General features: G+C 57.0%; 1 protein-coding gene across 2 annotated transcripts in view; it reads left to right on the plus strand.

Moving 5' to 3' along the window:
• ARHGEF4 (Rho guanine nucleotide exchange factor 4) overlaps positions 1-16430 on the plus strand; it is an 88299-nt gene extending 71869 nt beyond the window's left edge. The window contains exons 1-10 of one of the 2 annotated variants that reach the window (XM_056115417.1): positions 4924-5058; positions 8088-8267; positions 9204-9380; positions 9538-9717; positions 10948-11180; positions 12634-12763; positions 14240-14371; positions 14960-15203; positions 15839-15913; positions 16279-16430. In XM_056115417.1, the coding sequence (XP_055971392.1) occupies positions 8142-8267; positions 9204-9380; positions 9538-9717; positions 10948-11180; positions 12634-12763; positions 14240-14371; positions 14960-15203; positions 15839-15913; positions 16279-16430 (1449 nt within the window). In that variant the 5' untranslated portion in view covers positions 4924-5058; positions 8088-8141. Of the gene's footprint in view, positions 1-4923; positions 5059-8087; positions 8268-9203; positions 9381-9537; positions 9718-10947; positions 11181-12633; positions 12764-14239; positions 14372-14959; positions 15204-15838; positions 15914-16278 lie in introns of those variants that run through there. The other variant, XM_056115416.1, reaches the window with a different exon arrangement.
• Positions 16431-18758: the final 2328 nt, after the last annotated feature.

An 18758-nucleotide genomic window follows, 5' to 3' on the forward strand; every position in this document is an offset into this window, starting at 1 on the left:
AACAACTGGACTCATGTGTCAGCGACACAGGGCAGGAGCATCTAAGTGTCACCATCCTCCGGGGCCCCACAGCCCCTGGAATTGCGGCTGTAAGCTGCCTGGTTGCCAGCACACTTGCAGCCACTTTCCCTTCCCTGCTGAGGGCCCGGCTTTGGGGGTACAGGCCTGTGACCCAGACATCTGCATCCCTCTCCCACCTCCCCATCCATCTGGCACCCTAACACCCCTCTGCCCTGAACCTGTGCTTGCCTTGAGGAGATCCTGTTTGAACCCCTCAAAGGTCTATGCTTTTCTTGGTTTAACACACACACACACACACACACACACACACACACACACACACACACACCTCATTCCATGCTCCTGGTTCTAAGGTTCATCCGTCACACCTCATTCCATGCTCCTGGTTTAAGGTTCATCCTTCACACCAGCCAAAGAGGCTTTGTTACCTGTGCTGGCCCACAGTGAGGCCCCAGGGGTGCTGCAGCCCACGGAGCTCTGTGCTGCTGTGGGCGGTGAGTCCTGAGAACACACAGCCTCAGACCCTTCTTCCTAGAACTGGTGGCTTTGATTCCCAGGGACACAAACAACGCCTGATCTGCGTCAGAATTTCCTGAGTACCCTCAGAGCACCGAAACCTCAGTGACAAGGAGGTTTGTGAAGGTTCTTGTGTGGTTTATTTTCCTCTCACCAGAGCCCCCAGACTGCCAGGATCACCTCAGAAAAATGCATGCCCCATGAGCCACGGCCTCACAGTGGCCCTCTGCACTTCCTAGGTGTCCAGTCATCTTAGAATCTTCCTAAGATTCTCGGTGAGCACTCTTAAGTCGAGCCGTCTTCCAGATCTCTCTGATGCCCAGTGTTTCCTGAGAGCTAAGCCTAAGTTAGGAATACCAAGCATGAAGAGGAGACTCTCCCCAACACTCTAGACTGAGGCCACTCAACATGAAGTTCTGTGGGAGAGAGAGCCTCTCAGACACGCACGCCAGCATCCCACAGACCCACGGATCCTCACACATAGGGACATGCACACCAGCATCTGATAGACACGTGGACCCTCACACACAGGGACACACACACCAGCATCCCACAGACACATGGATCCTCATAAATGGGGACACACACACACACACCAGCATCTCACAGACACATGGTTCCTCACACATGGGGACATTCACACCAGCATCCAAGATACATGGATCCTCACCTCTGCTTTGGGTCTTCTGCATGATGATCTATAATTTGCCCTGGGCTCACTTAAGATGCATGTTTTGTGTGCACACACAGAGACCTGAAAAAAGTCCTCTGAATGTGAACAGCAGCCTGGACAGAGATTCTCCTTGTCATGGGTGTCTTCAAGCTCAGATGCCACCTGAATATCTTAGTCCACTAGAGACCTGTTGTTTCGTTTCCTCTGCCTCATACCTGCAGACTTCTTATCTAGTGGATAAGAAGTGGTCCATGGGGGCATGATCTGTTGGGCGTGGTCTATCAGGGGCATGGTCTATCAGGCATAGCTTATCAGGAGAGTGGTCTGTCAGGGGCATGGTCCATTGGGGCCTGGTGACAGGCAGCTCACCACTGTGGGTGGGGTAAGAGAAGCCCACACCTGTGTGTGTGGCACCCTGCAAGACCTGCTTAGACTCCTGACATGAGGACAGTGGAAGCCTCTAAGTCCATGACATAGGACTTATTAAAACTGTTAAACTCTTCAGGAGGATGAAATTAGAACTCTGTCTCTCACTAGCTACAAAAATCAACTCAAGATAGATTGAAAATTGAACATACTTTCTGAAAACACAGACTGCTAGTAGAAATTAGGAGGTGGGAGGGAAGTCTCCATGTTGCTTGGGGCAGTGATCTTTATGATATGAGACCAAAGACACAGACAACAAAGATAAGTGAGATTTACTGACCTGAAATGCTTCAGCAGCACAAGAGAGTGAAAAGGATAAAAGGCAGTCTGCAGGAGAATACATTTGCAACCATGTCTCTAGTAAAGGGCTGCACTGTCCTCCCGTTGTTCATTGATTTGCTCGAGCGGGCTCAGTAACGTCTCCATCATGAGATTTGTTGTTACCATGTTTGGCATATTGAATACCTCACGGGTACCTTGCCAGGCTTTGCCGTGCGGGTGAAATACTCTCAGTAGCTTGCCGGGCTCTCAGAGAGGGGCGGAGGAATCGAACCTAGCTCAGCCTGTCCAGCTGCGCACAAGGCAAATGCCCTACCACTGTACTAAAGGGCTAATATCCCCAAAAATAAGGAGCTCATATATGCAAAGGAAAAATGAAAACAAGTAATCCAATTTTAAAGGTACGTAAAAAACTTGACTAGACATTTCTCAAAATATAAAAATTAATAAATACAAATGGAGCCAGAAAGAGAGTATAGTGGGTAAGATACTTTCCTTGCATGCAGCTGACCTGGGTTTGATCCTTGGCAACACATATGGTCCCCTGAGCTGCCAGTAGTGATCCTGAGTGCAGAGCCCAGGAGTAAGCCTTGAGTACTCCTGGATATAGCCCCAAAACCAAACAAAACAAGATAAAAATGGTCAATGTGTGTATGAAAAGATGCTCAGCGGCACTGATAATCACGTGCATGTAAACCAAGCCCATGATTTGAGACATCACTTCACACTTCTTAAAATGATTGTTATCAAAAAGAACAAAGAGGGAAGATATAGGGATGTAATTCAGTGGCATAATGCTTTCCTTGCATGCAGGGGATTCCGGGCACCGCCGGAGCAACCCCCCCAAATGCCAATCCAGGAGCAGCCCCTAGAGCACAGCAGGTCTCGCTCAAAACAAATCAACCAAAAAGACAGAAGATATGTGTGGGTGGGAGCCCAGGGATAGCTCAGTGGCCAGGCACCTGCCTTGCAAGTATAAATTGACAAGTTCAACCCGAGCTCAGCCCCATGAAAGCCACGGATGCCAAACACATGCTTGCAGCTCTGCTGCTTGGCATCCTCGGTGACAAGCAGGGTGTGATTTCCATATCCCCATGACCAGGTGCATGAGGACCATGAGTAAGGGTGGAAGCATAGACAGGTGTGTACTCCCGACACATGTAGGAGCACAGTCACGCAAGTGCCCCCAGCAAGGATGTGCGTGAGCACCACCCTAAGAAGGCTGAGCCCTGGGCAGCCTGTGTGCCAGCACTATGTCAGCTGGGTGAGCCCCATGAGCACCCCGGCCAGTGTGAGAGCGATGAAACTGAGCGGGTGCACAACCCCTAGACCTGCAAGATTTTTTTATTTTAATGTGGTTAAGGAGATGGGGAAAAGGGAGCAGTGCTGGAGAGACTATGAATTGGCATAGTGACTACGGGAAATAGCAGGGAGAATTAAAAATTTTTAATGGAACTACTGTGCCAGACAGTTCAGTGGGTAGGGCATTTGCCTTGCACATGACCACCCCAGGTTCAATCTCCAGCACCACTTACAGTCCCACAAGTCCTGCCAGAAGTAATCCCGAGCGCAAAGCCAGGAATAAGCTCTGAGCACTAACAGGTGTCTCTCCCTCCCTTTCAAAATGGGACTACTACATGCCCCAGCAATCCCACTTCTGAGTGTGTGTGTGTGTGTGTGTCTGTGTGTTTATAAGAAATGAAATAAGGATTTTCAAAAGATATCTGCATTTACATAATCGTCGCAGCATTAGTCCAAATAGCCAAGACATAGAAATATGTGCCAATTATTGGATGAATGATAATCTCTAGGGTGTGCATATATGTACAGAAAGTTTTAATGAGTCATAACAAAAATACTGCCATTTATGATGGAATGAATATACGCCATGCCAGATGAGTTAAGCAAGTCACAGGCTGACTGTGCTGTCACTTAAGTGTGGAGTCTAAACTTTAAATTTATAGAAACAGAAAGTAGTTGTGATTGTTGCCTCAGGTGGGGGAATATGGGCGAAGCTGTCAAAGGGGATAGAGTTTCAGCGAAGCAGAGGATGCTTAAATGACCCAGATCTAATTCATCATGGTGACTACCTTGCGTATTTATAATTTGCTAGGGAGGTAAATCTTAAGTGTACTTATAATTTGCTAAAGGGATAGAGCTTAATCTACACTCAGAAAAAAATGGGAATAAGTACGTAAATTGATACATGTGGTCATTAGCTTGACTGATTATTGATTGTAATATGCATGTCTATATGGATATGCGCAGGCATATACCAAAATAGTAAGGTGTGCGACTGTCATTTGTCCAGTAGACTGCAGTAAAATGTGCGGGTGGGAATCGGGTGGGGGCTGCAGAAGCCAGCGGCCTTCCCAAAGAGGAAAGAGCCGGTGAGAAACGGTTCTGAGTAGGGTCCCGGTGTAGGGTCCAAAGTAGGGTCCAAAGAGGAAAGAGCCGGTGAGATACGGTTCTGAGTAGGATCAGAGCTCATCTGATCTGAGCTCAGATCCTCATCCAGCACCACCAGCTCTCGGCGCTGACTCTGGGAGGTGAGACCCAGGGCAGCCCACGGCGCTAGGAAACCCTGGCCGAGTGTCCCAGGTGCGCTTGTAGCCGCAAGGTCCCCCCAGGTACCCCAGAGCCACCCAGGTCATCAGGTCATCGGCGCGCCGGGCCAGCAGGGGAGGACTCCTACGTGGTCCTGGCGGGGAAGCCCCTCGGGTTTCGAGCCCCGCCCCGCCCTCCAGGCCCCGCCCCGCGCAGGCCCCGCCCCGCCCTTCAGGCCCCGCCCCTCTGCGGCTGGTTGCTAGGGCGCCGGCCGGCGCGGAGACGCGGCCCGCAGGTTGCCGGGAAGCGCGAGGGCCGAGCCCCGGCCCGGCGCCGCCTCGGGCTCCGCCCCCCCGGCGGGCGCTCGCAGCCCCCCGCACCCGGCCCCGCGCGGCCCGTGGCCATGGCGAGGCCCCCGCACTCCCAGGGCCGCTCGACGACGCCCGGGAGCGTCCTGCGCGCGGTGCTGCGCTGCAACCTGCCCCCCGGCGCGCAGAGCGTGGTGGTGTTCTCCGTGCTGGCCGTGCTCGTGCTCATCAACGTCGTGCTGATCTTCCTGCTGGCCTTCCGCTGACCGCCGCCGGGCCCCGCGGTGAGTGCCGCCGCCCGGACCCCGCCGGCCCGACCCCGCCCCCCGCGCGCCCGGGGGAGCCGCCCGGCCGCCCCCCGCGGCGGAGCCCGGGGCGCGCGCGAGCCTGCTGCGGCCGACGCACTCAGGGGCGTGGTGGCACTTGTGCCAGGCGTGCACGCGTGTGCAGCGCGTGTGTGCACGCGTGCCTGTGCCCGGGCTGGGTGTGCGGGGACATGTGCCCGGGCCCCGTGGATGTGCGTAAAATGGCGCGGGCGCGGCCCGGCCGTTGCCCAGGGGGCGGTCGCGGCTCCCGGGAAGCCGCAGGCATGTGACCGGGCCGGGAGCAACGGAGCTGGACGCGCCTGTGTGGCATGAGATGGCCGCAGGATGCTTGGACTCCATGTTACCTGCAGTGGCTTTGCCTTTCAGAGCTTCAGGGGTCTCGGTTCGCACATCCCCCACCCCTCTGCGGGTGGGCTCTCACTGCGCTTTCCGTGCGGGACTGGGACCAGCATGCGCCAAGGCGTGCTGAGGAGAAAGGGATGGGGCAGGGCGGGACGGATGGGTGGGCTTCGGGAGACACGTCCACTTCCAGGCTCCCTGTCCAGGCTCCCTGCTCCCCGTGACTTGGACTTGAACTTGGCCCATCACCGGGACAGCTCCTCAGTGACCCCCACATAAACAGCCCCCACCTCAAGCCAACTTCTGCTCCAGGCCCAGATGAGCTGGTGCCTCTACCCCCAGTCTGCCAGCTGCATCTTCGCATGGTGTGGGCACATCTCAGACCCAGAGGGCCTCTGCCCTGCCTGAACCCCAGTGGCCTCTGGGCCTTCAGAGAGCTGGGTCTAGTCAGCTGTTGAGTAAGGGGTGGGCCCAGATGAGCGCAGAATGTAGTGGGGGCTGGTCTGTGAAGGCCTGCAGCCCCCATCTGCATCTCCTCAACAGCAGTGCAGGGGTGCCCTGGGGCTGGCCCTGGAGGTCTCAGGAAAAAGCAGGGAGCACGTTTTGCTCCGGAACTGGATATGTGGGAGACGCCGAATCTGGTTCTGGGCCAGAAAGCGTGTGGGCAAGAAGCTGGGAAGGAGGACCTTGTGGGTGTGTTCCCTCCTCCCAGCGTGGGTCAGTAGTGCTGGCGGCCTCTGCATGTCTTGAGCAGAGTGTGAGCTGAGGAAGGGCAGCGACCTGCACTCGGCCCTTATACCCCACAGGCCAGCGTCGGGGAGTGGGTGGACAGGCTAGCCGAGATCAGGGCAGGCAGTGTATAGTTTCAAGACACCCATTTCTTGGGATAAAAACTCAGTTTCTCTCCTGCCTCAGTGTACCTGAGGGCGCTAGAAATGAATCCTTCAGTTACCTCAAAAAGTAGTCCGTGTTCACCCCCACGCACACCCTGGCTTACATACATCCACATGTACTTGAGTGCACACATGCACACAGCCGGGGGCTTCATCCCTGAGTGGAGGGGCACTTTGGGGCAGCCATTCCCACTGGTTCTGCCGGCACCATGTCTGTTTCTTCCTTGGCCGCTGCCCAGTGCCTTGGGGGCTGGGGAGGTGGCCATGAGCCACTCCACTGGTCCCCTGGAGGCAGCAGGCTGTGTCCTCCCGTGCCATCCCATCACTCTGAAGCCAACAAAGATGGCCCTGGGGACCAGGCCTCCCTGCCCAAGAGGACGTGCCCACACCATATGGCTTCCCAGCTTGATCAAGGGGGTCCCCTGGGCTGCTGCTCCCTCCCAGGAATGGCCGACGCCCCTGGATGGAATCTGGGGCAATTCTTGCAACCGGCAACCCTCTGCCACCCCTGCTGGCTGGGCATCTGAACTCGGGTGAACACAGTCTGCAGTTTACTGGTTTTGTTGGGCTTTGGAGAAGGTTCACAAGTTTCATTGTCCCTGAGAGCTCTGAAAGTGATGTGGGGATTACAGTGCCCTAAGACTGTACACCAGGCAGGAAGCCAGAGAACTCATACCTTGAGAAGCGGATGGGCACAGTGGGAAGATGAAACAGTTGGTGCAGAGGCCTGTGTGGTGATGTGCCCAGCCTATATGTGACTGCATGACCAAAGCGCCAGTTGTCATTGGTGCCAATACTTGGTGACCACAGAGGAGAGCTGTGGACCACACCTGCAAACAGTCCCTAGCACACCTTCTGTCACTACCTCTCCAGAACCCATTCGTCATGGAAGGAGCAGAAAGTGAGCTGCATTATGTCCACAGCAAGGGTGGCTCCAAGCATGGGCCTCCCCTGAGGGAGGAGCAGCGCCCCTATATCTTGAAGAGGAAACATCCATCCCAGTGTGAGGTCCACAGCCACATGGCAGGAACGAGCCAGGCCAGTTCTTGCAGCAGAGTGGGGTTACTCTAAAGAATTGGTGGCAAGTATGAACTCGTGAACTCGGTATGCACTGACACGAGAATACTCTGAAAATGATTCCATCTCCAGCAGCTGAGATTTGCTGCCACCTCCTAGTGCCAGGGGAAGAAGAATTCACACACTATGAGGGACTTGGAGCCTGGCTCAGCTCAGGCCACGGGCAACAATGGTGCTTGAGTCTGGGTGGTTAAGTCTTACAGATACACTGAACATCCAGCTCCAGGCCCTTCATACCTCTATGGGGCAGCATTGCCGGGTGGCCTTGCAGGTACTGCAGAGGCCACAAAAAGCTGGCAGGAAAGAGCCCAGGGCTTCTCCCTCAGCTTGGCAGTCTCTCCCAATGCCACTGTGGAGAAGAACCCACCAAGAAACGCTGGCACAGCAGAAATGAGGCTTGTGCTGTCCCAGCCAGCACCAAGAGCCAAGACTGCAGGGAGAGGCAGAAACAGCTCGGTCATTGCTCTGACAGGTGGGGAAGAAGGCACCCCAGGCAGGTGCGGGGGTGCACGTGCTCCCCCGGATTCTAGGGCTGCTGCTGGTTGAAGCATGTCTGGGCAGGATTCCATCTGCTAGAGTTGGCGGGTGACCAAGGTAATGGGGGCAGGGGTCAGCGGTGCCCTGCCCGGCTGAGGCTGGGCTTGGCTCCGCCCACTGACGGTCATCCTGCTTCTCTCCACAGCTCCTCAGCGATGGCAGCGTGGTCTGCGCGGAGGCACTCTGGGATCATGTCACCATGGATGACCAGGAACTGGGCTTCAAAGCTGGGGATGTCATTGAAGTGATGGATGCGACCAACAGAGAGTGGTGGTGGGGCCGCGTGGCGGATGGCGAGGGATGGTTCCCAGCCAGCTTTGTGCGGGTATGGTGTGCCCCGCCCCCCCTCCGAGGCCTTCTCCAGAAATACACGTGTGAAACTACTCTGGGTTCGAAGTGCTGGTGCGACCTCCCAGCTGGCCTTCAGGCCTGGGGCTGGGTCGGGGTGGCGATGGGGGCCGTGGGGAAGGGGTGTCTCTTGAAGACCACACACTGAGCCATCACCACTCCCCAGCCATGCTCCAGCCACAAGGCCTCCCCGAAACCCAACGGTATGTTACAGTGCCCCGAAAACGAACTCGCTTTACTCTGCTCGGTTTGAAAAAACACACTTGCATGGGTCCTCACCACCTGCATGATGGACCTTTACTCCTAAGGACACTGAGGCAAAAACAAACCATTAGACCGAGAGACGCTGAGAGAGAGCCCAGGGCCTCCCCAGCCAGCAGCAGCCTTAAGTCTCCAAGGAAGGGACACTGACCGTGCCCAAAAGGCCCAGCACAGGAGCGACAGTACAGTGGGTGGGATGCCTGCCTTGCACACAGCTTACCTGGGTTCTGTTCGTGCATCCCATATGGCCCCCTGAGCCTACCAGGAGTAATTACTGAGCAGAGCCAGGAGTAAGTCCTAAGCATCCCGGGTGTAGCCCCCCCAAGCCCCAAACAAAAGAGTCAAGAAGAGGTTAGTGAGGGGGGGCCTCGAGCTGGGGGACAAGGGGCAGTTAGTGCTTTCCCCAGAAGGCCCCTACAACGCTAGCCCCTGCTTGATGCAGGAAGCAGCAGCCCCACCCGGTCCGACACACGGGAAGCAACGGAGGACAGCGAGCTGCACTAACGGACCCACCTAAGGACAGGCCGCGGGCGTCGCGGGCAGGGAGCGGTCGGGTGGGCGCGCGCTGGCCCGGGGGCGGGCCGGGCGGACGGGCCCTTGCACGGGGCGGCCGCGCGGGGCCGCGGGCGCTGACCGCGCGCCTTGCCTGCAGCTGCGGGTGAATCAGGACGAGCCCGGCGACGAGGAGGTGCTGCGCGCCGGGAAGCGCGAGGTGCCGGGCGGTGGGACCGAGGCGCAGAGCAGCAAGGACCAGATGCGGACCAACGTCATCAACGAGATCCTCAGCACCGAGCGCGACTACATCAAGCACCTGCGCGACATCTGCGAGGTGAGGGGCGGCGGGGGCGGGGCTTAGGCGGCGGGGGCGGGGCTTTAACGGCCTGGGCGGGATCGGGGGCGGGGCTTGGGCGGCATGGGCGGGGCTTGGGCGGCGTGGGAGTTGCTGGCGGGGTGGGAGTGCGCTGACGCCCCCCGCCCGCGCCCAGGGCTACATCCGCCAGTGCCGCCGGCGCGCCGACATGTTCAGCGAGGAGCAGCTGCGCACCATCTTCGGCAACATCGAGGACATCTACCGATGCCAGCGCGCCTTCGTGACCGCGCTGGAGCGCAGGGTCAACCGCGAGCGCCCGCACCTCAGCGAGCTGGGCGCCTGCTTCCTGGAGCACGTGAGCGCTGGGGGCAGTCCGCCCGCGCCCGGACCCCGGCCCTCGGGCACGCACCCCACTCTGGGCCCCAGATCAGAGAGCGCGCCGGCTGAGCACCCTAACGAGGGCGGAGGAAACGCGGAGGCCCCTGGCACGGGGAGCACACGTGGGTGTGGGGGCGGGGGGGGGGCACTGCCGCATCGTCCTGCAAATGGTAGTGGTCGCACCTCCAGGTTCCAGTACCAGGGCCCGACCACACCGATCCCGAGCGCCACTGCTGCTCTCCCTTGTCCCTGGGCCCCAGGACCATCAGGTGCCGGCCCTCAGGGCGGGTGGGCGTTGGGAAGGTCAGTCACGGCCTCTCCAGTGGCCAGAGGCTGCCCCCCTTCCCTCCCCCCCCCCCCAACCAGGCGGGAGCACGTGGTTATTAGTCGACTATGGGGTAGGCAAGTTGTGATTACGGTGTAGGAAATCCCTCAGCCAGCCGTTCTCACCCTGTGACCAGACTGTTGGAAGTGGCTCAGTGGCAGACTGATCTCTCTGCTACAAAGCAGGTTCAGGGCAGAGCTCAGCATGGAGCGCTGTCCAAGCACGCACGAGGCCCTGGGTCTGTCCATGGGGGGTGAAGGAAGAAAGGAAAAGAAGACAAGCAGGCTCCATGACAGGACAGAGGACCCTTCACCTGCCTTGCACGCAGGCAGCCAGGTTTTGATGACTAGCACCCGGCCAGGAATGACCCCTGAGCACAGCTGGGTGTGGCCCAAAAGCAAAAGATTTAAAAAGAGAACAAGCAACCAGAAAGCCCAGCGAGTCTCAGTGAGTCTCAGGCATAGCCCCTGACTGGTCCAGCACACAGCTGAGTCCCAGGTGTTGGATTTGCAGCTGTCTGGCAGACCTGAAACCGGCACTGACGATGCAGAGAGCCCGGGAGGCATGGCTGGAGGCTTGGCATCCATCCCAACCTCCCTCCCTCGTCCTTGGGCCTTGCTATTCCGTCTTCCTTAGCAAAACTGATTTTACCCAGAAAAGCTGACATAGAGCCAGAATTTGGGCTGGGAGACCAGTTGGGTAAACCAGGTGGGAAGGGGACGTGCACAGGCCTCTTGTGACCCTCTCCTGGCTGTGGGGCACCTCCCTGTGCCCAGGGAAGTTCATAGTCAGACCCTGGTCCCCAGCCCCGTTCTGCTTCCTCTGGTACCTGCGCGGGAGTTGTGCAGGAGACAGCCATCCTAACCGCAGCTGTGCCCACAGCAAGCAGACTTCCAGATCTACTCTGAGTACTGCAACAATCACCCCAACGCCTGCGTGGAGCTCTCACGCCTTGCCAAGCTCAGCAAGTACGTGTACTTCTTTGAGGCCTGCCGGCTGCTGCAGCGCATGATCGACATCTCCCTGGACGGCTTCCTGCTGACGCCGGTGCAGAAGATCTGCAAGTACCCGCTGCAGCTGGCCGAGCTGCTCAAGTACACGCACCCCCAGCACAGGTAGAGGGTGCTGGGAGCTGCACCGGGTGCCGGGGTTCCCGCTGAAGCAGACCCTGGTCTCACCTTGTCAGGGCACAGAAGGAATGTCGGGGACTGGCCCTGGGTGAATAGGTCAGAATTCAGCAGGGACAGTGCTGGGATTAAGAAGAGACAGAAATGAGAGGGACAGCCTGGAGTCAGGGGACTCACGACCTCAGACAGAACTCTGAATGTCCTTCATATACAGTATTTATTGCTTAGCGCCAGTAATCATTAGAAGGAGAACATTCTTTTTGGAGGGTCTTTTGGGGGTGGGGGGGGGGGAGTCTGTATCCAGCTGTGCTCAGGGATTACTCCTGGTTCCGTGCTCAGGGGTCTTGGGAGACCATCTGGGATGCTGGGGATCGGACCCATGTGTTAGCCACATGGAAGGAAAGTGCTTTCCTATTGCTCCACACCCGAGAACAATGTTCTCTGGTCAAATGCCTGTCTCAGAGCAGTAGGACAGCAGGTAGAGCACTTGATTTGCACATGGCTGATCCAGGTTAAAAGGTTAAATTTCTGGCACCCTGTATGATTCCCTGAGGCTTCCAGGAATGATTCATGAGTGCAGAGCTAGGTGTAATCCAAAAGCAGACCGAAAACAAGGCTATCTACCAAAACTAGACATATGGACAAACATCTGTGTAACGGGCTTTCTCAAGGGTACGTTGTTCCGGGAGAAGGAGCAGAGACAGAACAGTTACAGGATGCTCAGTGGGGTAGCATTCTAGGTCGGAAGGTCGCATAATCTGACCAGCCTCTCCTTTCCTTTCCTTTATCTATCTGAACTCTTGGTCCCAGCAGGGAAGAGGACAAAACTAGGGTGTTCCACTGTGCTCTTGTGAGGCTGAAGTGGAGCCATGACAGGCTCCACTCTAAGACGGAAACTCAGCAGGCCTAAGTCCCGGTTCCCCCCATCAGAAAGTCCCGACTTCAGAGAACAGCATCACCCTGGGCAGATAAGCCGCCCCATGGCAGCAGCCTTATCATAGTAGGGGGCATGGGCAGTGGCGTCCAGCCAGGCAGAGAGGGCCGAGGGAGTGGAGTCATGGGACTGGACAGGGACCAGGAAACCAACATTATGGAAACATAATGTTGGTCCCTGAAGTCACAGGACCAGACAGGGACCAGAATTGGAAACATTTTGCCAATTCCTAGAAACAAATGTTGTTTTGTAACCAAACCCTATATAAGCTGCTTAGAATTCGGAGCCGGGGTCCTTGTCAAGACTCCACTGCGTTGCATGAGACTCGGACCCTAGCTCGAGCTAGCGATAAAGGGGCCTTGCGCTTGCGTCCTCGCGTCTTAGCCTGGTTAATGTGTGGGCAAAACTCCCTTTCTGGGACATAACACTGTTTGTGAAGAGAGGAAGTCGAGCCCCAGGGAAGAGGCTCTGCCGTGGGTCACAGCCCCCTGATGTCTCCCTCCACAGTGACTTTAAGGACGTGGAAGCTGCCTTACACGCTATGAAGAATGTGGCACGGCTCATCAATGAGCGGAAGCGGAGACTTGAGAACATCGACAAGATAGCTCAGTGGCAGAGCTCCATAGAGGACTGGGAGGTAAGAGAAAAGTCCCTGTGCTTTAGAAGTCCTGCAGCCCTGGGAGAATTCCAGGAGAGCAGCAGCTGTGCTCACCCCAGGAGTGGGCAGGCTGGCCAGAACCGGTGTCCCAGAGCCCGGCTGATGCTCCCACCCCAGCCCTGAGCTTGGGCATAGGTGTGGCTGTCCCTGGGAGGCGGAGACCTGGGCACCGGTGAGACTCAGCACCCAGCTCACACACCTCACCCCGAGTGCCCCCAGGAAAAGAGAAGCTGCCCCCTCTGCTGGAAATACCCACATTGCCCCTTAACTCCATTGGAGTTAAGCACTGGGACTCCCACAGAAGGGCCAGGCCTGTCATCAGGAACAAACATACCGCCAGTGTTGGACCCTCTCAGCCTCTCGGCCTTGTCTCTTCCCTGGACTCTGCCAGTGCTGCCCTCAGAAGTGACCCAGAGAGCTGGGCTACAGAGGCCTTCCTTTCCTTGCCTCCCTTCACCCCTCTCCAAGCCAGTGAATGTTACACAAATGTAGGTTTCTGAGCATCTCCCTAGAAAGAATTCTTGGGATGTGGATAGGGGTCTGAGCAAGGTGGCTTTGATACGGTTTTTCTGTTTTTCAGCCAGTTGGTTTGGAAGCCCAGACTTAGCTAAGTGTCTGTAAAGCCCCTCACCCCAAAGTGCCAGGAGCCAGGGGGGACCAACTGCGGTTGGCATTTCCCAAGAGGGACTGAATGATGCAGAGAGTTACTTGGAAAGCCTGAAGCCCACTGACAGGACTGCAGGGAGCCAGGAAGATGACTGCCATTAAACCCTCAGAGATGATTTCAGCTTTGATTATGCGCTAGGACAGCACTGTGTACTCAGACAGCCCCTGAGCGGGGTAGGAAACCATGTATTCTAAAGGCTTTAAAAAAAGAAATGGGTGAATGGCCAGGGAGGCGGCTCCAGAGGGCCCGCTCTGCAAGCAGGAGGTGGGGGATCGATCCACATTCCTTGCCCTCCCCCAGCCTGGTATCACACTGGAATAGGCCCTAAGTACCACCGGGTGTGGCCAAAACCCCCCAAAAGTGAAACAAGGGAAACCAATCTCAATGTCTTACTTTATTAAGGGAAGCCAACATTTCATTTTGACATAACACCAGTGACACATGTCAGTCTTGATTTTATATGATCTAACAAGTGATGTCCACTTGTCTAACCTCTCAGCAGACCTGAGCCACGCATAAGCACTCAAGACCACTGACAAACAATGACCCAGTTCTACAGACTAGGGCTAGTAGGTCCTACCCGATTTTGACATTCCCTCCTCCAGACCCCTGCCATCCCATAGTTCCTTGGGTTCCAAGAACGCCCGCTCCGTGGCCGAGAGCCTAGCAGTAGGGCCAGGGCCAGCAGCAGGCCTGCAGCCAGCCTCTGTGAGCAGCGCAGTGCCCAGCACGAGCTTCCTCTCAGCCCGAGGTTGGGGGCACTCTCTCATCCTGCCCCCGGCCCATAGGGGGAAGACCTCCTAGTCCGGAGCTCAGAACTCATCTACTCGGGGGAGCTGACGCGGGTGACGCAGCCGCAAGCCAAGAGCCAGCAGAGGATGTTCTTCCTGTTCGATCACCAGCTCATCTTCTGTAAGAAGGTACCAGAACCACACTGCCTGGGGACAGGTTGTGACTCGGAGGGCACGGCCAGGGGGAATCACGCTGGAGAAAGGGGTGGGAGCAGTTGCCACAGACAGTTCTGGACCTTGGGGACAGTCCCGTGGGCCTAGTTGAGGAGGGTCCTCTGCAGAGGGAGCAGCAAACCCCTGCTGTGGGGGTGGAGGGTGTGACGCTCAGTCTGAGCTGCACCCAGGGTGGTTCTGATGCCCACCGTCCAGACCGCCCCACTGCTCGCTTCCCAAGCTGCCTTTTCTCTCTGCAAGCCAGAGTCCCGTGTGCAGCTCGTTCCCGCCCTCTGTGTTGCTGGTTCTGCTCTTCCCAAACATCGGCTGTCTGGGCGGCCCCTTGACCACGATTCTGGGCCCAGCCCCATACACCCAGCGCTGTGCACTGCTTCTGTGGCTGCCACCCCGCATGCTGGGCCATCAGGGCTCTGCAGGCCACTGTCTGCTCGGAGTGGCTGCCAGCCACAGGCCCAGTCCTGGGCAGCGCCGGGTTCTACCCTGGGACCCAGGAAAGGGTGCGGGGACCAGAAAGGGCCTTGTGGCTCATGAGCTGTCTGGCAGGACCTTCTCCGCCGGGACATGCTGTACTACAAGGGTCGAGTGGACATGGACAACTTGGAGGTGGTGGACCTGGAGGACGGGAAGGACAGGGAGCTGCACGTGAGCATCAGGAATGCCTTCCGGCTGCGCTGCCTGCCCACAGGCGAGAGCCACCTGCTGTGCGCCAGGAAGCCCGAGCAGAAGCAGCGCTGGCTCAGGGCCCTGGCCAGGGAGCGGGAGCAGGTGCGGCTGGACCAGGAGACAGGTAGGAGACCCACCCGGCCCTCAGCAGCCACCCCTGAACTGCAGCTTACAACCTGGAGGTGGTGGCTGGGGTTAGCTCCAGGTCACCTCAGGGGCCGCGTTCTGTGGCGATCCTCTCCTCGCCCAGAATCTGGGTGTTTTGCCCAGCATACAGTACAGACACCCTCAGGGGTCGGGACCTCAGCTCAGCTGCAGACCAGGGACGTTTATTCCTGATTACTATTTCAGGAATAACCTCTGGAAGAACACTGGAGGACAAAGTGGGTACTGGCTCCAGAACTTTCTCCCATGCTGCCCACTGCACACCTTCCTGTCTATAAAGCACTGGCCAGATTGGCTCTGTCTGAGAGACAAGACACAAGACAAGGGTGGGGGTGGAGGAGATCAGGCCTGGGGCAGGGGGATGGGGATGGGGCAGGGATGGGGCAGAGGATGTGAGGAAAACCCCCACAGGGCCCCAGAGTAGCTCTTGGCCTGGTCAGCAAAGGCAGGCAGCAATCAGTGTGGGTGTGTGCAGTGGGCCCAGCCCAGAGCATCATGGGAGGTACAGGGTACACACGGCAGAGGCAGAGAAGCAGTGGGCAGGGGCTGGGCAGTACTCTGAGGAAGTGACTGACTCCTCCGCCGCCCTGGCAGGCTTCTCCATCACAGAGCTGCAGAGGAAGCAGGCCATGTTGAATGCTAGCAAGCAGGTCACCGCGAAGCCCAAAGGTGAGTGGGTGAGGCCCCCCCTCCCAGCCACCAGAGCCACACCAGCTCCGGCCCCTTGGGGCAGGTGTTTGTTTCTGAAGGCTGGTACCGACCAGTGTGCAGCTGTCCTCTCTCTGTCCCTCACGCCATCCCCAGGGGCACCACTGGACAAGGCTCACCTCCCTAGCCAGGCTCCCAGGCAGTTAGTGTCTCCGTCCTACTAACGGCCAAGACCCAGGGCCACAGCTCCCAGGGCCCTCCTTTCTGAGGTCCAGGAAGAGCTGCTGGACCTCAGAGAAGTAGGTTCCCCCGTCCAGTCAGCTGCGTGGCCTGGCCACCACCCCACGCTAGCCTGTACCGGTAACCCCGCTTCTCCCCCCGCCCAGCCCTAGGCCGGCCCTACCACCTCACACGCCAGTGGCCCCCAGCGGCACCCACGAGCCTGCCCCAGCCGCAGGGCGCGGTGCTGGCGGAGCCCAAGCGGAAGCCATCCACCTTCTGGCACAGCCTCAGCAGACTGGCACCTTTCCGCAAGTGAGCTCGCGCAGGACCTGCCCCCGTTTCTCCTCAAGCCTGCCCTGTGCCCAGCCCCCCGTTACTCTTAAAACAGCGGGCAGGGGCAGGCTCCGTGCCATTCTGTGCCAGTCCTGTGCTCCCACTTGGTCTCCGCCCCGCCTTGCCGTGTGCTGGGGACACCACCTGCAGGAGGCCACAGGAACCTCCCTCCAAACGTCACCCGAGAATTCCGGACAGCTAGTCGTCACCCTGCTTATTCTCCGGAGGGACAGTCTGCCTTCACCCAACTGCAAAGCCCGGCTGTCACTTCCCGCCACATCCAGAGCCCACCAAGTGGCCTCCTGTCACTTCTTCCTGCTGAACGCCCTTTCTCGTGTTCCTCGTGGGACGGAAGTGGAACTGTAGTTGGCTACACATCTATCGGGCTTGGGACCAGTCCTCGTGGAGGTGTGGGTGACTTCAGAGCCTGGTTTGGGGTTGGTTTGCTGCTTTTTTTTTTTGTATTTGTTGTATTTGTTTTTCCAACAATGGAGAAAGAGAACTGTTGTGACAGAAAGATTGCCTTAGCCGAAGTGAGCATGAGAAGCCATAGGCTGAATTCTGTAGCCCAGTACCCCAAAGCCATGGGGCAGCGGGGCCAGGAGAGCATCTTGTGCTGGGCAGGGCTGGACTCCTTGGCTCACACGTGTCCCACTGAGCCAGGCCTGCGGCCCATGGGAATTCAGCAGCATGTTCCGTCATGGTTGCACTAAGCCTTCTCCAACCCAGAAACCACATTTAATTTCATAAAGAAATATGAAAATAACCTGGTAGCAGCCTTGTTTTCCATCTTGTGTCTTCTCTGCATGGCCCTTCCTTCCTGTCTGTGTTCACCAGCCCTGCCCATGTCCCAGGCTATGGTGGAGAAAGGTATCGTGGCCAGGCCTGGTGTCTGGAGCTGGATCATTCCCCCGCCCCCCTCGGTCTCTCCCATAGCCCATGTGTAGCACAGGTTGGCAGGGGAGGGAGGAGGATCTTGGGTTCCTTGGTGAAACGCAGAATTCAAACTGTCACCACCTTGGGACAGCAGAGAGCAAGGCTCCCTTCTCCCACCTGGGCAAACAGGCCCCACACACTCTTCCACAATGCCCAGGTCAGAGGGCTGCAACCCCGGGGGGTCTCCAAACTGACAGGAGCAACGAGACATCCTTTGGGCCCAGCCTCCCTAGATAAAACTTAGAAGAGGAACATTCCTGAAAACCACAACATGCAACACAAGTCAATCTTTATTGAAAACTGCAGATTAATACATAACAATTCTTATTACAATAAACGTGCTTTTAAGAATTTTAAATTTGAGCTCATCTACTCATCGGATTGCATAAAAAAATTAAAATAGTATGAATTGACAAGTAATGGAACTGGCTCAGGATGGATGTTCCATTCTTCTGTAATGATTGACATGGTAAGTTTGGTGCAGAAGGGGAGGGGTGCCTGTAACACTGGAAGACAATGCCGACTTAAGCTTTAAAAAGTACCGAGAATGGTCTAAAAAAAAAAAAAGTACATTAAAGTTCAAAAAAAAAAAAGGGAAGGAACCACTTCCCAATCACAACCTGCGTGGCTCCTGGGGCCTTTCTTCAAGGGGTCACAGTAGCCCTCCAGGCCCGCCAAGAGAGCAGGAGGTTCCCCAAGGATCCTTCTCCCTACCTTCTCCCCACTGTGGCTAGGGCCACCTGTGTCTTCTCTGCAGTCAGCTCTCTCAAGCTTGCCCAATGTCTGAGTGGTGGGGAACAGTGGGGCTCAGTGCCTGCCCCTCCCCAAGCCAACACACACCTTGTGAGGATCCCACTGCCCCAAAGGCACCAGAGAAAAGACACCAAATCTGCTCCCACCTCACTCATGGGCTTCCTGTCCCATCTGCTCAGCCCAGGGAAGGGACAGGCAGCCCAAAGCACTCGAGTAATACTGTTTCCAAGTGTTTCCAAGAGGACAGTGAAGAAGTTCAAAAGGACAATGAAGAAGTCCAGAGCAAGCCCCAATACTGACGTGGCTGACTGACACCATCCCGTCCCCTGTCCCTGCCACTGGCACTCAGACATATGGGGACAACACCAGCCAAAGTGCTCTAAGAACCCATTTTCTCACATGTCTAAAGGTGACACCATGCGTGGAGCCCAGCAAGAAAGGCCCCGCTGGAAGCAGGTGCTCAGCACCGTTGCCCCTGCGAGTACGACGCTTGCAGAGCACTCAGGGAACAGATGCAGCGAGCAAGTACTTGAGCAAACACCCACCTGATAGGCATGCTCTGGAAAGACTGAACCAAGGCAAAACAGAGCCAGAACACAGCCCTGTGCCAGGACCATGAGAC

Source organism: Sorex fumeus, unplaced genomic scaffold, assembly GCF_029834395.1.
Source record: "Sorex fumeus unplaced genomic scaffold, SorFum_2.1 ptg000029l, whole genome shotgun sequence".
Lineage (NCBI taxonomy): Eukaryota > Metazoa > Chordata > Mammalia > Eulipotyphla > Soricidae > Sorex > Sorex fumeus.